The sequence below is a fragment of the Macrobrachium rosenbergii genome, chromosome 42, assembly GCF_040412425.1.
Source record: "Macrobrachium rosenbergii isolate ZJJX-2024 chromosome 42, ASM4041242v1, whole genome shotgun sequence".
In the NCBI taxonomy this organism is placed as follows: domain Eukaryota; kingdom Metazoa; phylum Arthropoda; class Malacostraca; order Decapoda; family Palaemonidae; genus Macrobrachium; species Macrobrachium rosenbergii.
In genome coordinates, this window is record NC_089782.1 from 23490622 (window position 1) to 23513055 (window position 22434).

The window sequence follows — 22434 nt, forward strand, 5'->3', positions numbered from 1 at the left end:
TTCAAGAATTCTCATATTCTCATCGTGACTCAATGCAATTCTCACCCCAAACTTAGAATTGTTCTGGAACTGAAGATAATTGACTGGTAAGCAGTTGACTGAAGGAACTGCCATCTGTCTTGAGGTAAAATAGCATGCAATTCTTATTAGTTTACAACACTAAATGTATACAAAAGGTAAATTTCGTGAAAAGCAAAAAAATTGAATAAATTTGCTCCGATGGATTTCTTCTTTCTCTAGGTCATTCTCTAGTTTCCCCCACTCTCTCTCTATTTCAATTAAAGCATATTTGATAGTCACCAAGTACAACCTCTCTCTCTCTCTCTCTCTCACACACATTAGTCCGATACATTTCTTTCTCTAGGTTACTCGTCTCCCCATTCTCTCCCTCTCTCTCTCTCTGTATTTCAATTAAAGCGTATTTGATGCAGTCAACCACTGCAACCTCTCTCTCTCTCTCTCTCTCTCATACTTCAGTCGGTTTCACCCTTGGCCTTAACCCATTACCTCCCCTTTCAGCCTAAATAAATAGCAAAGCACCGCATCTGTTGCACTGATGACTTTCACATCTTGATGGCACTTAAGTGGCCCTTGGTAAACCAAGTTTAAATACCAGGAGGTGCCCACTTAGTAACTGAGAGCCGTAAGATCGACCTTTCTTAATCCATCTGGAACAGCAGAAAAGATTCCTGGATTTTGGAAGCCTATTCTCTTTGGCTTTCGGGTGAGGGTAGTTGGCTCCCCATCCCGAAGGCCTCTACAGGGACTTGAGTCAGGGTTTACCAGCTTTGGATTTCACTTCGGGGTGAAATGAAAGATAATAGATTTATATTTTCTTATGATGTTTCACATATAGGCTTTCTATTTTGAGTAAGCCTGCCTATGAACTTCATGTTTGTTTAGATTAATCGTGCATTTGGCAACGGACGACGATATGTCATGCGAACACTGACAGTATGACTATCAAAGTTGACTATCATATTAAGCCAGATAATAGCTCTACATTTTCTTACGATTTTTTAAATATAGGTCTTCTAACCTGAGTAAGCCTGCCTATGAACTTCATGTTTGTTTAGATTAATCGTGCATCTGGCAACGGATGATGACTCATGACGATATGTCATGTGAACAATCTGACAATATGACTATAAAAATTGACTATTATATTAAGCCATCTCATCATCCAATCATATGCCAATATCATGAACAACATAAAGAAAATATTGTTCCCTTTTCATAATCAACAGATGTTGGGTCCACGGAGGCTCGTTTTCCCGCGCACTACGCCATCTGTCTTATCATGACTACTCTACGTCGCGATGATAACAAATGCGCAGCCACTTGCGCTAAAGCCCTTTTGAAAACTTTCACTTCTGGGTTACATGATTTCGTTGTACCAAGTCCCAGGCGGTTCTTGTGATGTTTGGTTTACGGCTCTGAAGGAAATAAGGAAATTGGTTCTCCTTTTGTTCAAAGGTCGCGGCTTTGAAGAGCGTTCTAATTTGCTGTTTCAGAAAGGTGGACTGGTTTTCGTGTTGTTTTTAGCACAGTACTTTATATTCTATTTCCCTGAATCATGCAAACCCTTACTTATTATTATCACCATTCACGCCATTATACATCCCAGAGGATATCTTGTATAACGTTCATCTAGTTAAAAGACATTTGGGTGGAAAACGGATATTCTAAAATAATTACATTTTTCTCAACCGGAGATCCACAGTTTTCGTTTCTATTTTACGTTAAGCGAATTTAAAAACCATTGGATCAACAGCCTCGCCCAGTTCTTCGTTGGGAGAGTCGGTAGAGTTGTGGGCTAGCACTCGCTCAGGCCCCTATAATGTGGTTCGGATTCCACAATAAGCTGTAGGTCCCGTTGCTAAGTAACCAACTGGTTCTTAGCCACGTAAAATAAGTCTAATCCTTCGGGCCAGCCCTAGGAGAGCTGTTAATCAGCGCAGTGGTCTGGTAAAACTAAGGAATACTTAACTTAACAGCCTCGACCTACATTTTTAAAATATTACGACTAAGATAACGAAAGATTTCAGTCATAATAATTGCCGTAGGTAGAAACCAAGGATTACAATTCAGCATATGAATTTCATCTTACAATGTCAACGTTCTCTGACACCTTGTATCGTCTTTCCAAAAAACTTTGCATCAAGTAATCAGTGTCTTCTTTTCTATATTGTAAAATACAGACGTCACGCAAGAAGGAACGTATTAAAAGATTCCAGAGAGATTTGGCATTTCTTAATCTTGAAAAACTGAAATTCGAAGAACATAAAACACAAAAACGCATACATTTATACACATATAGAGAGTCAGTTTGGTAGCGATATATGGTCAGTATTTGCTATCTAATTAGTATACATTATTTCATAATAATAATTTACTCGTGAACTTTGTAAAGGGTCATTTATGAATCATATGATCATTATAATTTAGAATAAGCAAACATTTTTATGAAGAGACGAAAGCAGGACACTTATCTAGTAAGATTCAGCAGTTTAAAAGTCCATATATGTGACACGAAAATGCGATCACAAGTGGACGTGAAACTGAATATACAGACGAAAACAAAACAAGTAAAAATTGAGCAGAAGTTTCTTCGGCGCAATCGAGTTTTCTGTACAGCATATAATGCTGCATGAGCCGCAGCCCATGAAACTTTCAGCCACGGGCCGGTGGTGGCCTGTCCTATAACGTTGCCATACTCACGATTAAGGCTAACTTTAACCTTAAATAGAGTAAAAAGTACTAAGGCTAGAGGGCTGCAATTTAGTATGTTTGGTGATTGGAGGGTGGATGATCAACATACCAATTTGCAGCCCTCTAGCGTCAGTAGTTTTTAAGATCTGAGGGCGGGCCGAAAAAGTGCGGACGGACAGAAAAATAGCCATCTCAATACTTTTCTTTTACAGAACACTAAAATTAACAAAACTGTTTACTAAGACAGTTAAACCAAAAATAATAGACTAGCTCATCGGATTTTTCTTCACGAGAAGGAACTAATTTATTCCCAATATTTTCGGAGAAAATATGCTTTTAATTTAATATCCCGCTGGGTATGTATTTCATCTGAAATACGATCAATAATAAATATGGAAATGTCGCGAAGATAACGATGCCAATGAGAGAAAAAATGGGAGAGAATAAAAACTAGTGATCAACTTTCGTAAAATTGATTAAACTCGCTAGCATTCATTCGTTACCAAATCGTCGAAAAGAGAGTTCGATAAGGCAGCAACTTTGCAGACTTAACGACCAAAATATGGAGAAAACCCTTTAAGGTTGAAGTGGCCTGGTTTAGAATGAATCGGCTTTGTACCAACACGAGCCCTTGCCCTGAGGGCAAGGAAAAAAGGGTGTATTAGCAAGGTACAACCTCCAGACTTCACAACCAAGGAGGACAAGCCTTCAACTTTATGTTTTTGTGTCTTCTTGTAGCTGTTGTTACTTAAGCCTGCCTTATGCTAGCACTGGATCGAGCTCTTCAGAGTATCCTGTAGTCTAACACAGCTGGCACAGAAGAGAATCACTGCAATGAAAGTATCAACATTTCTATTTAAAAAATAACACGCTTTCTAATCCTCCTCGGTTTCTTATAACTACCAAAGCAACCATTGTAGCTCCTCTTACCGCCGCTTTGCCATATTCATTCCTGGGATAAATTTTGGAAAAATACTAGTAATGCTCCGCTGATTACTTAGAAAAATTCGACCAGACATTACGTGCAAGATATTGAAAGTAATAAAGGTCGTACATACGAGCGCTCATTGTCACTTTCGCTGTCCATCACAGCATAGGGCGGTGACAGATGTTTGCAGACAATACAGTATTAACTGGTGATAGTGAAGAGAAGTTTCAGAGGCCTCTTGCCAAGGAGATATAATTTTATTTCAAAATATTTAAATTCTTATGTCCGGAGATATTTATTTGATCGCATATGATCTTATAATCGACGTAAAATGAAATTTCATGTTTCATTGGACTAATCCTGATGTTTCAAAGCACGTGTGCTCAAGTCCCCCTTTTGCTTTGCTTAACTGCCTGAAATCCCCACTCTTTTACATTCCCGTCAGACTTGATTCAGTTGAGAATATTAGGTTGCCCATCCCACCAGCCACCGCGTTCACCATAACGTAAAAAAGAGAGAGAGAGCAGCAAAACAACTTGAAACTCATCGTCGTCAAAATCTTACAGTAAGTTAAGGACTGATAGTCCCGTGCACACAGATATAGTCTACATTTTAGTTAACTGCATAAACAACCTGCTTTGGATTCTACCAAGCATTCGGTATGTGTTAAATGGCTTCGGGGAGTCAAATAATTTATTATGGAGAGCGTTTACAGCCAGACATACATTCTGGTGGGCGGTTTTTGCGGGTGACAGGCACCTGGACAATTAAAAGTGAAATATGTGAAATAATGTCTCAGAACAAAAAGAAAACACTGCAACGGCTATCCCGAATTAGCATTTACAAGAAACAACGCTTGCAAAAATTACAAAAATAAAAAACCAGCACGCAACAATGAATAATTTCGTCATTCTCCCGGGTCTATGAACGGCACGGGCCATCTGGTGGAAGCTCGAGAAATTACAACGTTATCATGCAGGGAGTAATTACTGTTATCTGCGACTGTGATACTCGCTTTAATCTTCCATATTTTACAAAAATAGCCAAACGGTGTCAGACACATAGCATTTACAAAAGGATTCTGAAAAACAGCGTCAAAACAAATGAAAATTTCTACGTGTTGATAACGTGAGATCTTTCATTAAAGGGCCTTGAAGATACCTTGTGTTGTTAGTGCCGTCAAAGAAAGGTACAAATTATTTGACAGGAGAGAGACAGAACTTCTGAGTGCATAACGAGAAATCCCTCTTGAAAAGAAAGCAAGCAGGATACCTGCTGCTGTTTAATGCTTTCAGTGAAATGTAGATTTGTAATATCTTGATGCAAACAATAATCTGCCCTAAAATGACAGACTGCAGTATCTAGAAAATACAAAACTGAGAAAAATGGTAGACACTCTATTGCCTTACTACTGATTTTGCAGATACTGCAAATGCTATCCCCTAAATACTTGTGGAAAGCATTGAAGAATCATTCTGAAACTGCAGTACCCTGTGTATTAGTGTTTCACGAGCCCAACAGGTGGCATATCTCAATTTCGAAAATTTTGCAGATACTGCAGTTTTCCAATTTAGGGCAGTACTGTCATATATTTCTTTTGTCAAGCTAACCACTGACATGAGGCATTTCTTTTTCATTATCGGTACATTCATTTATTTGTTTATTTACTTATTTATCTATTTATCGGTTTATTTATTTTTTTATTTATTGTTTTCTCCCAAGTCGTCTTCCACGTGCTATGCGCTTACAACAGCTAAAACGCAGACGCTGGTTTTTACTGGTTATTGTTTTGAAATGTGGATTTCTTATTGTATATTTCATTTTTATATTAGTTAATTACTGCCTAAAGGATTTATCAAAAGTAGCATCGTTATTAACAATTTCTGCAAAAAAAAAAAAAAAATAAAAATTCTTGTGTATCTACCATATTCGAAAACGAAAACTGTGATAAGCTAAAGCTCAGGTATACTGCTACAGAGCTACGTCCATTTATAATTTTCTAAGACCTTAATTTTGATGAACTCAGCTGAGTGTATCTACACTAGGCTCTTAACGCTAAATACGATTTACGTTAAGTAGTTAAATAACCAGTTACACGCAAAATGATTCTTTTTTGTCCTTGTACTTTTTTCCTGTTATTGTTTCGTAACTCGCACTGCCGTCTATTAGGGATGCAATTTCTTGTCTCTAATCAGAAACGCTGTTTAGATTGCATGAGGCACAACAATGACAGTTCTAGAATTACGTCACTGAAAAATCCCGACTTAGCGTCCAGCCAACAGAAAGTACACTGATTAAGATTTATAATTTTTATCAAGATGAGATAATCATATGAAACGGACCTAAAAAAAAGCATGAACTTGCAAAAACTGATAAATGTAGTACATTCACAGTTACAGGCGGTCCAGCATGCGGCCAAGTTTTCTGCCATTTTTTAGCATCTCGCCACCAACCTTCGCAACGGGTAACTAATATTTTTCTCTTAATGGTGAAAAATAAATTCTCAATGTTAAACGCCCATGAATTCCGCATCAGAACGAAAAATAGTGGCCTAGTTGATACACAACTTGGTGTGTGACACCGTCTTTAAAGTGGCAATTAAAATAAATATTTTTTCGCCCCGTCATAATTAACATAATTTTATATGCATAGTATGTCATTCAGTTTCAAACCAACCATACAAAGTTCGTATACTTTTTTAACTAGTTTACTGCAGAGAGAGAGAGAGAGAGAGAGAGAGAGAGAGAGAGAGAGAGAGAGAGAGAGAGAGAGAGAGAGTCCGAAGCCGTTAATTTTTTCAAGGTAGACGGAGAAACCTTCTGGTTAGCGTGGAATTCGAAATGATGTTCTACTTGCCTGCCTAGAATGGAGGTCATTTCACTCCCAGATCTAATAGCAGTTGTTTATCATGACTGTCCCCTTTGTTTCCCTTTCACTGGTAATATCATACGTGATTCATTCTCTTATTTTGCTGATAAGTTTTTGTGACCAAGTTATTTCTAATTCTTTCCAGTCATTCCGATTTCCTGTAAATATGTCATGATAGATGCTTATTATGTTATCTGCGTGTAGTTGTCACAATTATTTTACTTGCTTTTGCGAGGTGATGTGGCACTGTCAAGCAATCGAATTCTGGATGATTTGTTTCAATTATTTCTCTCTCTCTCTCTCTCTCTCTCTCTCTCTCTCTACACACACACACACACACACACACACACACACACACATATATATATATATATATATATATATATATATATATATATATATATATATATATATATATATATATTATATAATACACACATAAATACATATACATATATATATATATATATATATATATATATATATATATATATACACATATACCGTGTTTCTTATATAAAGGGGAATTCAAGCGCACTTCACATCTGGTTTGCAGGAAATATTTCGAGATGCAGCTGCCACCCACCACAGCCGAACTAACTACCAGATATATATAATTCACTGCTCAAGTTAACAGACGCATAATTAGATTTTAACTGAACTTGCCATGAATGTCTGTTCCTCCCCTCGGGATCGATCCCTGGCCCTCTTCATGGTGAGACGTGTAACATGACCACAAAATTGATGATCCCGTTATACATATATACATATATATATACAGTATATATGTGTATGTATATATACATGTACATACACATACTGTATATATATGTATATACATTACATAATATACAGTATATATATAAAAATGTATATATATATATATATATATATATATATAGTATATATATAAAATGTATATATATATATATATATATATATATATATATATATATATATATAATGTATTTATATATGTGTATGTATGTATCTGTGTGTGCGTGTTTAAGTAGAAAATATTCTCTGTACAGTAAAAGTGATATTAAAACAAAAAAGCCTTCTAAAAGCTACCATCTGCAGCGGATCCCGAACCATTACAAATCAACCTCAAGATTCATCAATAACCCAAATGACATTTTAATATTCTAGTCGAACACAAGTAGCAACATTTATTGGTAATTAAACGACACAACAGACTATTTGCGCCTATTTAGTCGGACGAAGTAAAAAGAAAGAGTGATGTTCTTTGTCTAAAACTGATATTTAAAATATTAATGGGAGAGATTTTGCTCAATATGGTTCATAAAATGTATAACTTTATTACTCTTTCACCAAAAGAGACGAATAAGAAGTGTTGAATAAAAAATGGCAATAAAGAATCACTCTGCAATACGTCGTCTAAAATCGATATTAATCCAAAATCGTTTAAAATTATTGATTAAATATGTTAATAAGTACCAAAAAACGGATGATTTTGTAATTCATCGTCAAAAATCGATAATAATCAACAATTATTTATAAGGGAAACGGTGTTTCCAAAAATCGCCTAAATCATATATTTTATAATTGTATATCCATATGGAGATAATCTTACCTTCATGTCTTGCTAAAATATACAAGTAAAAAATGCGCCGAAGAAACTTTCAGCCGCGGCCCATGAAACTCAGCCACGGTATGGTGGTGGCCTCAGCCACGGCCCATAAAATTCTTAGGCGCGGCCCATGAAACTCAGCCACGGTCCGGTGGTGGCCTGTGTTGTTGGTACCTGTATCGGTGCCAGAAGCACGATTATGGTTGACTTCAACCCTAAAGAAAATAAAAGCTACTGACGCTAGAGGGTTGCAATTAGGTATGTTTGATGACTGGTGGGTGGAGGATCAACATAGCAATTTGCAGCCCTCTAGCCTCAGTAGTTTTTAAGATCTGAGGACGGACAAAGGAAACGCGGGCGGTCAGACAAAGCCATCACAATAGTTTTCTTATACAGAAAACTAAAAGCGATTAAGGCTACCTCTAAAGAATAACTTCATCAAAAACGAATAATTATTCTAGTAGCAAACCTAAGGATTTATGGTCAGTAACTGACATTCTACAGGACAATTTAAGACTGTCAAAGAATAATTTGAAAATTAATAGCTTAATCCCACTTTCACATTAAATGGCTCTCGGAGCTTCGTACCATTAAGCAAATCGAGACGATTAACGTCAAATAAATAACAAACTAACAATAAATTAGACTTATCACGTCGCCTAATGTCTTTTTCAAATTAAGCGATGACTCTGCACTCCCCACCGATAAATAAAACCGGGTGATTTACAACTTATCAAGAGGCAACGAATAAAAAAAAATAAAAAAACAAATAACAAATTACACTGACCCCATAAAGCCGAGAAAACGACATTTACACGCGTCGGAAGTCCATAAAATCCTGACACCTGGGCGACAGATGGCGCTCTCTGCGAGATTTTAGGTGTTCGCTCCCATCCTCCTCCTACTCCTCCCCCTCCTCCACCTCTTCGTCCTCATCTTCTCTGTCACGGATTAGTGAAAGTGAGGCAGCAGAGACAGACGGGGATTTCTGTGTACGTAGTTCATTTAATGATGCAGGGAGATTTTTTGTCCGGTGAGGGAGAGGGCGAGAGAGTGGGATGCTATTTGTTTTGACAGATCGGGTGGTTGGGATGTTCTGGAATAGACTTGTTAGAAAGGAACTTTATTTTAATGCGGGATTTGAAGGCATGTTTATTTATTGTATGCTATGCAAAGGTCTCATGTTTACATACATTCTCAAATACACACATATAATGCATATATATCTAAATATATATACAAATATATATATATATATATACACACACATATATATACCGTATCTATATACATGCATACATACATACTTACATACACATATATAAATATGTTAGAAATATCAACACACAATTATGTGTGGAGCATATGTATATGTGTGATTATATATAATAATTATATATATATATATATATATATATATATATATATATATATATATATATATATATATATATATATATAAGAAAAAATATCTTACGAACCCATAAAACTGTTATTATATCATTTCTGAAAAAATAAAAATCATTGGTGACGTCTGAAGTAAGACTTGAAAACCAGTCATTCTAACTTACCTATATCATCACATCTGTCGGATTTTTTCGTCATATTCTTCGCTACGTCATTTCCTCAACTTGCAGAACTGACTAAATATTAAATCATAAGATTTTGAAATGATAGAAAAAGTACATCAAGGATTCTAAGATTCGTAAAATATGAGAGAAACAGTGGAAGGAAAATACTAATCAGAATCGTAGCTGAGTTTTAATATTATGCGAAGGCAGAATTATTATTATTATTATTATTATTATTATTATTATTATTATTATTATTATAAAACGGAAAATTACCCACTTTCAAGGAAAAGTTCAACAGATTAGACTGATTTACGGTTACATGGCGATTTTCATAAAGAGAGAGAGAGAGAGAGAGAGAGAGAGAGAGAGAGAGAGAGAGAGAGAGAGAGAGAGAGAAATGTAAATCAGCGGAGATGAATATACATATAAATATAAGCAGCAATGAATAAAAAAAACTACAAAAAACATGAATAAAAATTTAAAATACACAAAAGGTAAAGACCGAAAATAAGACTAAAAAGGGCTAAATAAAACCAAATGGGGAAAATAAAAATAATGATGAAAAAAGAAAAACAAAGATAAGATGAATTAGAAAAATGGCAACACATAACTACAAAGGAAACGAAGAACTCGCCAATTACAAGCGGAAATGTATAAAGAAAACCGCGTTGCTTTTATGACGTAAAAAAATATTGCGTTTTTTTGTTTCGATTCTAAGAACGTGTTGCGGTCATACCAGCTTCGCAAGAAGGGGAATTATCTTCTATACAGCTCTTATAATAACCGTCCTCTTCCCGCGGGTATTGCCAAATGATTCGTCGGTTTATTTCCGTTAGTAAACCTGACATACTTTTTTTTCCATGTAAAAGATATACCACTGCGGTTAAGGAAGATGTATGGTACGTATATTTCATTGTGCAAGAGCGTTTCTTACTGTACTTTCGTGGATAGGTAAATGTTTGAGTGAGTATGTTCGTGGCTCGTGTGCACACGCGCGCACACATATGTACATGTCACAAATAGCGTATTGACAATATATTCAGCTAAGGCCACAGGAAAATAAGGCCTATGGCTGAATATATATATATATATATATATATATATATATATATATAAGTAAATATATATATATATATATATATATATATATATATAAAAATATATATATATACAATATATACATATAATGTATGTATACATATACAGTATATGTGTGCGTGTGTGTGTGTGTGTGTGTGTGTTTTGTAAGTGTATATGCGTGTGTGTGCTTGAAAGAAAGACATTCTCTGCTGCCGACCGTCAACAAATTGGTTTCATGTTTTGTTAATGTTACCACATAAAACTACGCAACTGTGTCTAAACTGAGATACAACTGCTTACTTTCCTCAACTACCTGGATCATCAACTGAAACTTTTCCCTTTCTATCAAAAGTTCTCTCTCTCTCTCTCTCTCTCTCTCTCTCTCTCTCTCTCTCTCTCTCTCTCTCTCTCTCTCTCTCTCATTTAAAATTATTCGTTTAATCTTCCAATCTTACCACTTTCCTTTAATTTTTAGTCTTATAAAAATAGAAAAATATATATCTCTCTCTTCGGCATTTCCATTTCCTTCTAATTTTCTCCTGTCTTAATTTTCCTTTCAGTTAATTTCTCCATCTTTTTCACTTCCATTTCTTACTTCCCTTCTTTCTCATTTCTCAAGCCTCTCTAATTTCCCATCCCGATAATCTCATCTGTTTCTTTCAATTCCTCTTTCCTTTTATAAATCCCTGTTTCCTTCAAGCCTAGGCTGGATAAAGGCATTAGGTTGCGAGCCCCTTAGGCCTTCAATCAAAAGAAATAAGTACTGTGTAGCAACTTCATTTAATGGATGTTTAGAACTCGTGCGACGGGATGAAGCCAGTGGCCCGGTTGAGGTAAAGAAAATACCTCTTCATAATCACTGAATGGAAATGTGGGAGATTAAGCACAATGAAGGAGCTAGGAGTGGGGCACACCCATTCGCTATCTTTATGGTGAACCATAGGGTTAGATACTTAATTAAACTGGTCCTCTAACAACAAGAAATAACTAAATGATTAAATGTACAGACAACAAACTACTGAATAAATTCATTAATTCCAATTCAAGGCAGAACCAAATATGCAAATACATTAACTAAATAAATAACTGAACAATTGATAATGGCCTCTTGCCTACACGCTTTGCACGATTGATTAATATTGGTGTCAAAATGGAAGTCGTTCGCCTGAATGCGCGTAAAGTTTATTTTTCTACAGTATTAGCAATTTAATACGAAACAGCTAAAAAAAGTATAAAGTATTCACGTGACACAGAATTTCGTCATGCAAGTACTTGAACTGCAGTAAAGGGAGACGAAAACCGGATACGTAAAGAGAATGATAAAGAGAGAAAATGTATTTTCACCCAAACTCCTCCAGACGAAAGATATATTTTAAGTTGCAGAACAAAACTGCATATCATCTATCAGAAGATAATTACCTCAAACATTACAAGAACAGACACTTATCAGGCGCATACGTACCACAATGAAAAGTGAATAAACAAAGTGAAGAAACCAACAACAACAAATGAGAGAAAATGTTATGAAGAATGTCGAGGAAAAGGCGCCAAACTCCCAGAGGGGTGGACATCTGTTCTGCACCGAAGCGCTGAGGTACTCACCACAAGAGAGGAATGTGCACCAAAAATGCAGAAAACCCAAATCTTCCTCACCTCCCATTTTTCTAAGAGACAGTGACGAACATCAGCTTACAAAACGAGTTCAGTCACTTCACGGAAAACCTGCTGGTGGACTAATCTTAAAGAGACGACCAGGCTTTTAATAATAATAATAATAATAATAATAATAATAATAATAATAATAATAATAATAATATCCTTTATTTCAGCTCAAGGCCATATACATGGAATACACAAAATAGAGAAATAACATACACAATACAGACACATGAAAAACATGATAAAAAATCATAAATCGGCAATACCCACACAGCTGTTGAAGAAGGATGAAAAATAGTATTCACAATAATGGTAATGACAGTAATAATAATAATAATAATAATAATAACAAAACAACCTTTTTACCCTTTAACATCTAACCACATTTCCAGGCAGCCATCAGACAAGGGTATGAATTGGTATATGGCCAACTTTACCTAAACAAGCCAACCAACAAAGTGGAAACATCTTTTAACAGAAAGGCAGGTCGAAATATCTAACGAAATGAAGAGGAAGGGAAAAAAGTCAATTCTTAAAGCGACTGGTATAACAACTAATCACAGCATTTATAGGGCAGCCGAGCATCGATTATTCATAGATTTATAAATGCGATCTGAAGAAACTAAGTGAATAATAGCAATTTACCAATAAAAAAAGATCACTAATCACTAATATTCATTTAGAATCTTGGTCAATACATAAAACTTCGTTTTATAGCTAACTCCCCATGGTTCTCTAGAAATTCCATCAGTAGAGAAAGGATACCCCACTGCCCTATAAAGTAAGTATACCTTAGTTTAACCAGACCACTGAGCTGATTAACAGCTCTCCTAGGGCTGGCCCGAAGGATTAGACTTATTTTACGTGGCTAAGAACCAATTGGTTACCTAGCAACGGGACCTACAGCTTATTGTGGAATCCGAACCACTGCCCTATGATTCATAGATATATAGAGAGATAAATAGATAGAAACTGTATGAAAATATACATGTGTTTTTAAATGCGGTTCTAATCAATAAAGAGTTTTAAATTATTATTATCATTATTATATTAGAAGTCTCTTACAGTTGCTACAATAAAGACAGTAAGAGAATGCTACACATAAGGGAATTTCTACCTTAGATACAATTATTAATTTGTTCCATTTCCTTTGCTTTCCTTTTCTTTACTGTTCTTTGAGGTATCGCTTTTTGAAAAAAAAAAAAAAAAAGGTCTGGATCGAGTGTTAGTTGGGGTGCTCAAAGGAGAAGTATTTTAGGAGAATATTACGTGAGGATAAAAAGTTGTAGAGAATAAAATTTAACAGATACAAGTGGTAAACAAAAGGGAAGGTGATTACTACTAATATATATATATATATATATATATATATATATATATATATATATATATATATATATATATATATATATATATATATATATATTGTATATATACAAATATATATTAACTCAAACTTATCAATTTTCTACAAATTCATAAAAGTGAAAGCCCTTATGGTACTAAAACTCTCGATACTAATAAAGCAACTGGACCATTGAAAATGTATCTATAAGTACTTGGGGAGCTTTTAGTGAAATCGCATAAATAATAGCACTTGTTGCGTATTGGCCAACAGCCAGCATCGGTCTACCTGATGACTGGAAGACAGCTACTAAGCTGTTTGACAGAGAGAGAGAGAGAGAGAGAGAGAGAGAGAGAGAGAGAGAGAGAGAGAGAGAGAGAGAGAGCAAACTAGGGAAAATGCCTTTAACTGCTGCTTTCAATTAATGAATAACAAAGTTTTTAGTTTATTACCTATCGATATAGTAATAATAATAATAAATAATAATAATAATAATAATAATAATAATAATAATAATAATAATAATTATAATAATAGTATTGAGCATTTGCTCAACACCGAGTAATCTACAGAAACTGATTTTTACGAAACTATTGGAAAATTTCAAAAATTATCGCTAAACATTCGCACGAGAGAGAGAGAGAGAGAGAGAGAGAGAGAGAGAGAGAGAGAGAGAGAGAGAAGGGAAAGCCATCCAACATTTATCTTAATTCAGAAGCAGCAAACACACGGTACTCGTGAAGAAACCTGCAACCGTCTTGTATTTAATGGCGGAAATATCAACACAAACTAACAATCGCGATACCGAGGGGAAAACTTAAATGTTTTCAGACTTGAAAAAAAATCACGATCAATTACACTAAATGGTCAACATTTAATTAACTGCACCAAACGTGTACCTAAAAAAAAAAAAGGAAAAACACGGAACTTAAAATATATACTGCATATGTGTGTCCAAACAACGGATAATTTCGTAAACGGCAAGAACGATGAAAATATACAATCAATACACAGGCGTAAGAATGAGTAACAATGACTCTCAGAGAGAGAAAAATCAATGCTGAGCAAAGTACCGGAAACAAAACAATAATTTGCATGTGACATGCAACCCATGAAAACAAATGATTGAGACCTAAAGCTCATGTTAATCGATATACTGTAATGTCTATTCTGCGCTTAATCTACATCTACAATAGTGTCAGAATGCCACCATTAACATTTCAAAATATGAATTTAGAAAAACGTTAGGCCTACACGAGAAGGTGCCCGAAAAATAGCATGGAATAAATTATACATTCTGTCGACTGACTTTAGAAGGCCTTATGTTATACTGTAGCACGAACGTTTACGATTTACTTCACTAATTAACCTCTGAGCGAGATTAATATCAAATAATTACATAATTAAGTTAAGACAGATTACCCAAATACCAGTCTAGCTGTCAAAGGAATGTGTTCATTAACACGCAGAAGCAGATTTATCGCTATCAACTCAGCTGAGTGTGAAGGAGTCTTGTGAGCAATTGGACAATGTTCAAAACTGAGACGCTTTAATTGAGGAGTAATAATGACTGGGGTTTTCTTGGAGATTTTCAACCATGTGGACGACGTAACAAGGGGCTAACAGGTCCTGGGAATAACTTTCACCTGCACCGTACTGTCTTGAATGACGGCCCATCGCCGTATATCCGTGGCGTGGCCACCAAGATTAGACCTCAACCCCCCCCCACAAACACTTCTTTTGTTATCAGATCAGTTTACCCCTTCCCCTCATCTTCCTCCTCCAAAAATCCATTAAATCTTTGTTGGTGATTGTACAAGTGTGTATTATATATGTGTAAATTTGTTTGTATGTATGTATGTGTATATATATAAATATATATATATGTATATATATACATATATATATATACATATAAATATATATATATATATATATATATATATATATATATATATATATATATATCATTAACATTGCTACAAAAGCTATCTCAGGAATATAACCAAAGTGACAAATAATTCCCCTTCGGTGATATTCCTGAAGTAGCGAATTGATATTAAAACGACATTTGTAGTTTGTGTATGTCTGATGTGAAAAAATACATCACACGTGATGTGATAAAATATATATATATATATACATATATATATATAAATATAATATATATATATGTGTGTATGTATATATTTTATGTATAACTTTCAGGAATATTCGATAAGGATCGTATGGCCGTTCAATGCAGGTCTAATTCATACAACCACCATCACCACTAAGCTCAGTATGCTTCTCCACCAATCAGACCTAAATTAGACCTAAATCAAGCATCCATACGACCTTAAACTACATGCATGAAAGCAAAGGAAAAAACGAATCACGTCATAAATATAACCACTAAAGACTTGGATTTCAGAGTACGGAAAACCGCAGCACACCTACTGGCATGGAAATGAGAAAATCATTTTACCTCCCAATACCAGGCCCGTCTACTTGGCCTTTTGCCAGAAGCTCTGTTTCAGGCCACAGGGATTTTTTCTTTTACTAATTTTTTTCATTCTTTGTACTTCCGGGTAGGAAAAACTTCCGGAAACCTTTGGCTTGTTGGCCTATTTTCTGTTTAAAAAAAAGAAAAAACAGTCATTGCTATTATGATCTACTTCGTTTGGACACAGAGTCTAATGGCATTTTCGCTTTTTTTCATTTGATCAATTATAATTCTCCATTATTCCTCTTCCCTATACTCTTATAAGAGGACAATAATTTAACTATAAACAACTGTCTTCTTTTACACACACACACACAGATATGGATTGTGAACATTGTAGAAATATAAATGAAATCTTTCGGCCAGATATAGCACCTTAAACGGAGATATAGAATAGAGAGAGAGAGAGAGAGAGAGAGAGAGAGAGAGAGAGAGAGAGAGAGAGAGAGAGAGAGAGAATTTAATCTAACGTTAAGTTTTATAATGTTTTTCTAATATCTCCCCTTTGACTTGCTAACCGATCAATTTAGGCTTACCTTCTATTACAAGTACCTAGGTCATTGACACAGATCTCATTTGACTTAAAAGATAATTTATTTAAATAAATCAATGAGTATTGACTTTAGCGATCTGCTGACAAAATTCTCTGGGGTTGAATAATTTCGTCAGTAAATCAGTTAAATCAATATTCACTGACCAGCTGATAATGCATTATGCCTAGATGCAAACACTAGATATCAATCTGTTTTTGAAAGTTGAGACCAATGATGGGATGGAAGCCTGGTTTCCTTACATAGCTCAGTTCTAATAAAAAATAAGGAAAAGAACAGAAAGGGGAGAAGGTAAAAAAAAAAAAAGCGAGGTTCGGCTCTAAATGACAGATCCTACCTGTAAATTTTCGAAAAATTTTTATTATTATTATTATTATTATTCAGAAGATGAACCCTATTCGTATGGAACAAGCCCACCAAAGGGGCCACTGACTTGAAATTCAAGCTTCCGAAGAATATGGTGTTCATTCGAAAGAAGCTACAGATGGTAATGGGAAATACAGAAAGAGAAGATCAGTTATTAGAAAAACAGATAAATAAGGAAGCAAAAAGAACATTCCAGAGATTGGAAAAGATTCTTATTTATTGCACATCGTTGTTGATATGAATTATGAGAACAAATGAACAAATTACACATTAGCTTTACGGGATACAGAAATGAGAAAGTCAAAGATTGTGAAAGAGTAAAAGTAAGCTGACATAGCCTAATAGGTAATAAGATAAAAAGTTAATATAAAGAAGATCCATAAATAGAGTCATTTTTTTAAATACTTATGATTAAAAAAGACATGTGTCCAATCTTCAAAAGAGAAATGACCAGAGTTTCATTTTATATATACACCCGGGTAATTATATAAAATTACATTTGATGCAAACTTAATCTTACATAAGCAATATACGCTGTGTGTAGTAGGTAAAATACACCTAAAGTATGACAACTATAAATAACTGGCAAACAGATTTTTATAGAGATAAATGCAAGAGGAAAATAAATTTATGGAAGATTAATTCTTCAACTACAACAAAGAGGAAGGAAAATTCTCAGAAGCAGAGATGATAATAATAGTTCCCGCGAGGAAATAAAGCGGCTAAATGCTGTCATTTTCTGTCATTAACGTTGTCCACAAAGTGAAAACTTGAATACATATGTAAATCGCGTAAATCGCGCGCGAGAGAGAGAGAGAGAGAGAGAGAGAGAGAGAGAGAGAGAGAGAGAGAGAGAATGGCGTGTCAGGTTAAGAATTTATGTGGAAATCAAAAACAATATTATTAATAGACGTAAATGTGAGAACCATTCAATATTTATAGAAAAGACTAATCAATAATCATCTGATGTTTTAATGGAGAGAGAGAGAGAGAGAGAGAGAGAGAGAGAGAGAGAGAGAGAGAGAGAGAGAGAGAGAGAGAGAGAGGTTTCAGAACCTAGAATATATATATATATATATATATATATATATATATATATATATATATATATATATATATATATATATATATATATATATATAAATCTTTCAAACAGGCATAATACCTTAAAGATTGAGAGAGAGAGAGAGAGAGAGAGAGAGAGAGATGGGGGAGGCTTCGAACCCAGACGTATAAATAAAACCTTTCAGACATATATAATACCTTATGAACAATGAGAGAGAGAGAGAGAGAGAGAGAGAGAGAGAGAGAGAGAGAGAGAGGGGGTGGGGAGAGGGAGAGTCCTGAAAGTAAAGCACCCCACCCTGCTCTCTCCCGCTCGTCGGCGCCTCTTCCTGGTGCTCGATTCGAGAGAGCAGAGCAGCAGAGACGCCATCTGTCGCGTGTTCCACTTACCTGGTTCAGCAGGAACCAAACCACATCCTATCCCCCGCAAACATTTACCCTCTGCCTTTCAAACACACCGGCTGCGATCTTCCTTTCTTGTAATCCAATAAAAGAATGCTAGTCGCGCCCCCCACACAATCCAGTAAGCTGCAATAAACCTCGGTCTACGCGTTGGCTAATGTGTTGCATCAACGCCATACTTCTGCTCTCAACAACGCAATGTTTCCCCTTTTCTCCGCCGGCGAGGCAAAAGACGACTGATTGCAAACTTAATTAAAACATTTAAAATTCTTCAGAGCGTAATTCACGGTACTAGGATTAACGAGTTTAAAATTGTTCGAATTGTGGTTACGAAAGTATCAGCAAGAATTGGATCCCATCAGTTGTTAAACTCCCCTCGTCGTGAAAGGATCCAGTATCTCCGTAATTCGTTTTCTTAAGTCTATAACAATAGTCTTATCTGTACTGTAATCATTTAGGTTTTCATTTATCATGATTAGATACGCTTTACCAACAAAATGTGCGGACTTTTAGTACAATATATATCAACCTATAAGTATTCTATCTATTTAATAGTTTTAAATACATTGGGATGAATTACCGTAGCTACTAATTTCATGTAAAAAAAAATCTTCATGTGAACCCATCATTATCAGACAGGTATAGATCAACGATATTTTGCCTTTTTAGCATACATTAAGACACGGAGCATTAAAATACAATAAATGAGGTTATATACTCTGAATGCAAGCTTTAAGACAATTCTCATTCAAATAACCTCTTCAGAACAAATAGCCTAAATTCGCTTCAGTTACTCAAGCATGGAAGCATTCGTTACTTAACGATCTTACTGTGGGAAATTCACTTCAATTTTGTTATATAAAGGTATATTACCGCACTCACCAATATCTTGGAAACCAAGTTAACATGATTTAACGAATGTCCCATTATTTCAAATGTGTATACACATATTTTTGTGGGAAACACCGATAATTTTACGGGTAATAAACTCCACGTTTAGACTTGGCGTCTTCCAGCATGGGACCACACTCCAATAAAGGATGTACAATGAAGGTACACCTGATCTGAGGATACACTATAGTAATATCATCTCAGTGTACCATGAAAATAAAGATAAAAAAACGAAAACTCTACATTAGAGAGTATGTGTATTTAGTCAAAAGACTACAACTGTGAGGTTATAAACTCAAGAATCAACCAGGTTCTTGAGTCCATTATACATTTATACCTGCAACTCTCTGTTGTTCTCTGTACTACAATTATCAGTTACCCTTTTAAAAAAAGTGAATGCATTAAGTCTTTTCTTGCCCATCTCGGTCCCCTTAAATAACAAGAATCTATTTATTTTCCTTCTCTATATTCGTAATATGTCTGTTAATCTAATCTGGTTTAAGAGGAAAGAGAAAAACTGAAAAGGTTAAAACAAAGAGGAAAAGTTTCATGAGACTCCGGAGAATATCGTATTTTCTACAATAACTAGAATAAAAAAAATACATAAAATACAATTTCTGAAAACCACTGTAAACTAACAACAGAATATTACCCATCTTTTAACGACCTTATGGAGCCAGTTCCGCAAGACAGTGATTTGTAACTTTTACCTACATTAAGAATGAAACCAGCCACCTCTCCGTAAGTGCAAAACCACCAGCCCAATACCTCATCAATCGATTCCCGCAATTATCATGACGTGCTCCGTATCTAAGCCCTTTCGGGTTCTAATTATCGGGGGATATTACGTCTGGGAAGTAATTACCACTCGGCACATTCTTTCCCCTCCCTTCTGGTATTCCGGCAAGTATTTACGTCCGTAATTATGATAGCAATCGTGATAGCCCCTCTTGCGTCACGCTAGGCAAAGCTCGTTGTCTGCCCTAGCGTGATTTGTTCTTATGATTGCTGTGATGACCAAGTGCGCTGGAGCTTTTTCTGATGGTACTGCTGTTCTGGTGCTTTTGGCCTCGGCTTTTACTTCTGCTGCTGGTAATGCCTAGGCCATTGCTGCTACTTGAGCTCGTATTGCTTTTTGTTGACGCTGCTGATACTTCTGGTACTGCCTGTGCTGTTACTAAAGTTGGTAGTGCTTCTACTGGCACTGCAGCTGCTGGTATTGCCCCTACTGCTACTGCTACTACATCTGTTACTGGCTTTACTGATAATGCTGCTGCTTGTGCTGCCTCCGCTGTTACTAGCGCCACAGCTGCTACTACCTCTTTTGTTACTGCTGATACAGCTGATGTGGTCTCAACTGTTACTGCTGGTACTGCCTATGTTGTTACTACTTCTCCAACAATTACCTCAGCTGTTACTGCTGCTGCAGCTGATACTAACTCTTGTTATTGCCAATAAAGGTGACATTTTCTCAGGTTTTACTGCTACTGCTGCTACTGCCTCTGCCATCTATACTGGTCTTAAGCAAGTGCCTAAGCCAACCAATCTGATGGCGCTGCGTTCGTTGTTACTGCTAGTTCTGCTGTTGCTGTTACTAATCATACTGCTGTTTATGCTGTTTCCTCTGCTGCTGGTTCTTCTTCAGGAAGTCAAGTTCGTTTAACGCATTGTATGTTAACAAGTATTTTATTGGTAATTGTTTTTTGAAGCCTCACATCTTGTAGCCCGCGCTGTGTAAATAAATTCGTCATGCTCTTGATTAACGTAACACAACCCTCTCTGTTTCTCTCTTAATTTTCTCTGGTTCCAATTTTTTTTTTAAAGAAAGCCACACTTTATATATTTCAGTACCAGCACCATATTTCCATTTTCAACATATTTCTCATGATTCAAATTCTTTTTAGTTGAGCAAGACCACAGTCCTAACAAAAAATGACCTCAAGGGGCTTTCGCAACTGTGGATTTTAGGCAAATTCGTTTTCTCCTGAAATATAATTTTTTCTACATACTTTTTCACTCCTTTTCGTTGCTGTTGGGCAAAAATGTGGTTCACGGCTTGAGCGTAACATGACTGCCATTCGCGAAGAAAAAAAAAAATGTTGATAATGCGTCAAGTAATTATTTTCCAAAGGCGTAAAAATTTTTTGGAACTTGACGGTTTCTGGAGTGTCTTGCTGTTTTTTTTTTTCATTAACCTTTCTAAAAATTGTAATCTTCTCTCTCTCTCTCTCTCTCTCTCTCTCTCTCTCTCTCTCTCTCTCTCTATATATATATATATATATATATATATATATATATATATATATATATATATACATATATATAATTATATTCCATGTGAACCCTTGCATATCACACCCTTCACGCATTCTAATTCACTTGTGTGATTAGATCTCAAGTAATTAGAACATTACCATAATTACTCATCATAGTATTTACACTTTCTTTTTTAGCAGCGCCTTATTGTTCGGGTGCCACCGATGGTCACTGACCTCAGGCGAATGAGCGGAGGGAGGTAGGAGGCAGAGATATTAAGTGGTTGTTCTCTCTCTCTCTCTCTCTCTCTCTCTCTCTCTCTCTCTCTCTCTCTCTCTCTCTTCGTTAGAGGTCTTTAGCCAATTACACAGGGCGGACTAATGACTTTGTCTCTATCAAACAATTACAGGATTATAGCGACAGCAGTAAAAACATGTTGATTTACTGATTATTTCTAAAACAGTAGCAAAAACATTCAACAATGACGAGGATTATAAAGACAACACTAGCAAAAACAATCAACAATCGTAGTAGCAATTATGATCATATGATTATAGCGACAACAGTAGCAAAAACAATCGACAATCATAGTAGTAATTATGATCATATGATTATAGCGACAACAGTAGTAAAAACAATCAACAATCATAATAGTAATTAT

At 35.5% G+C, this 22434-nt stretch overlaps 2 protein-coding genes across 2 annotated transcripts in view; one reads left to right on the forward strand and one right to left on the reverse strand.

Annotated features, from left to right (window-relative positions):
- The window catches only part of LOC136828055 (titin-like), an 85637-nt gene that overhangs the window by 39824 nt on the left and 23379 nt on the right, over window positions 1-22434 (reverse strand). The window lies entirely within an intron of this gene.
- Window positions 20613-20975, forward strand: LOC136827762 (ice-structuring protein 4-like). Its single transcript, XM_067085224.1, has one exon. It carries the CDS (start codon window positions 20613-20615, stop codon window positions 20973-20975), a length of 363 nt encoding a protein of 120 aa, XP_066941325.1.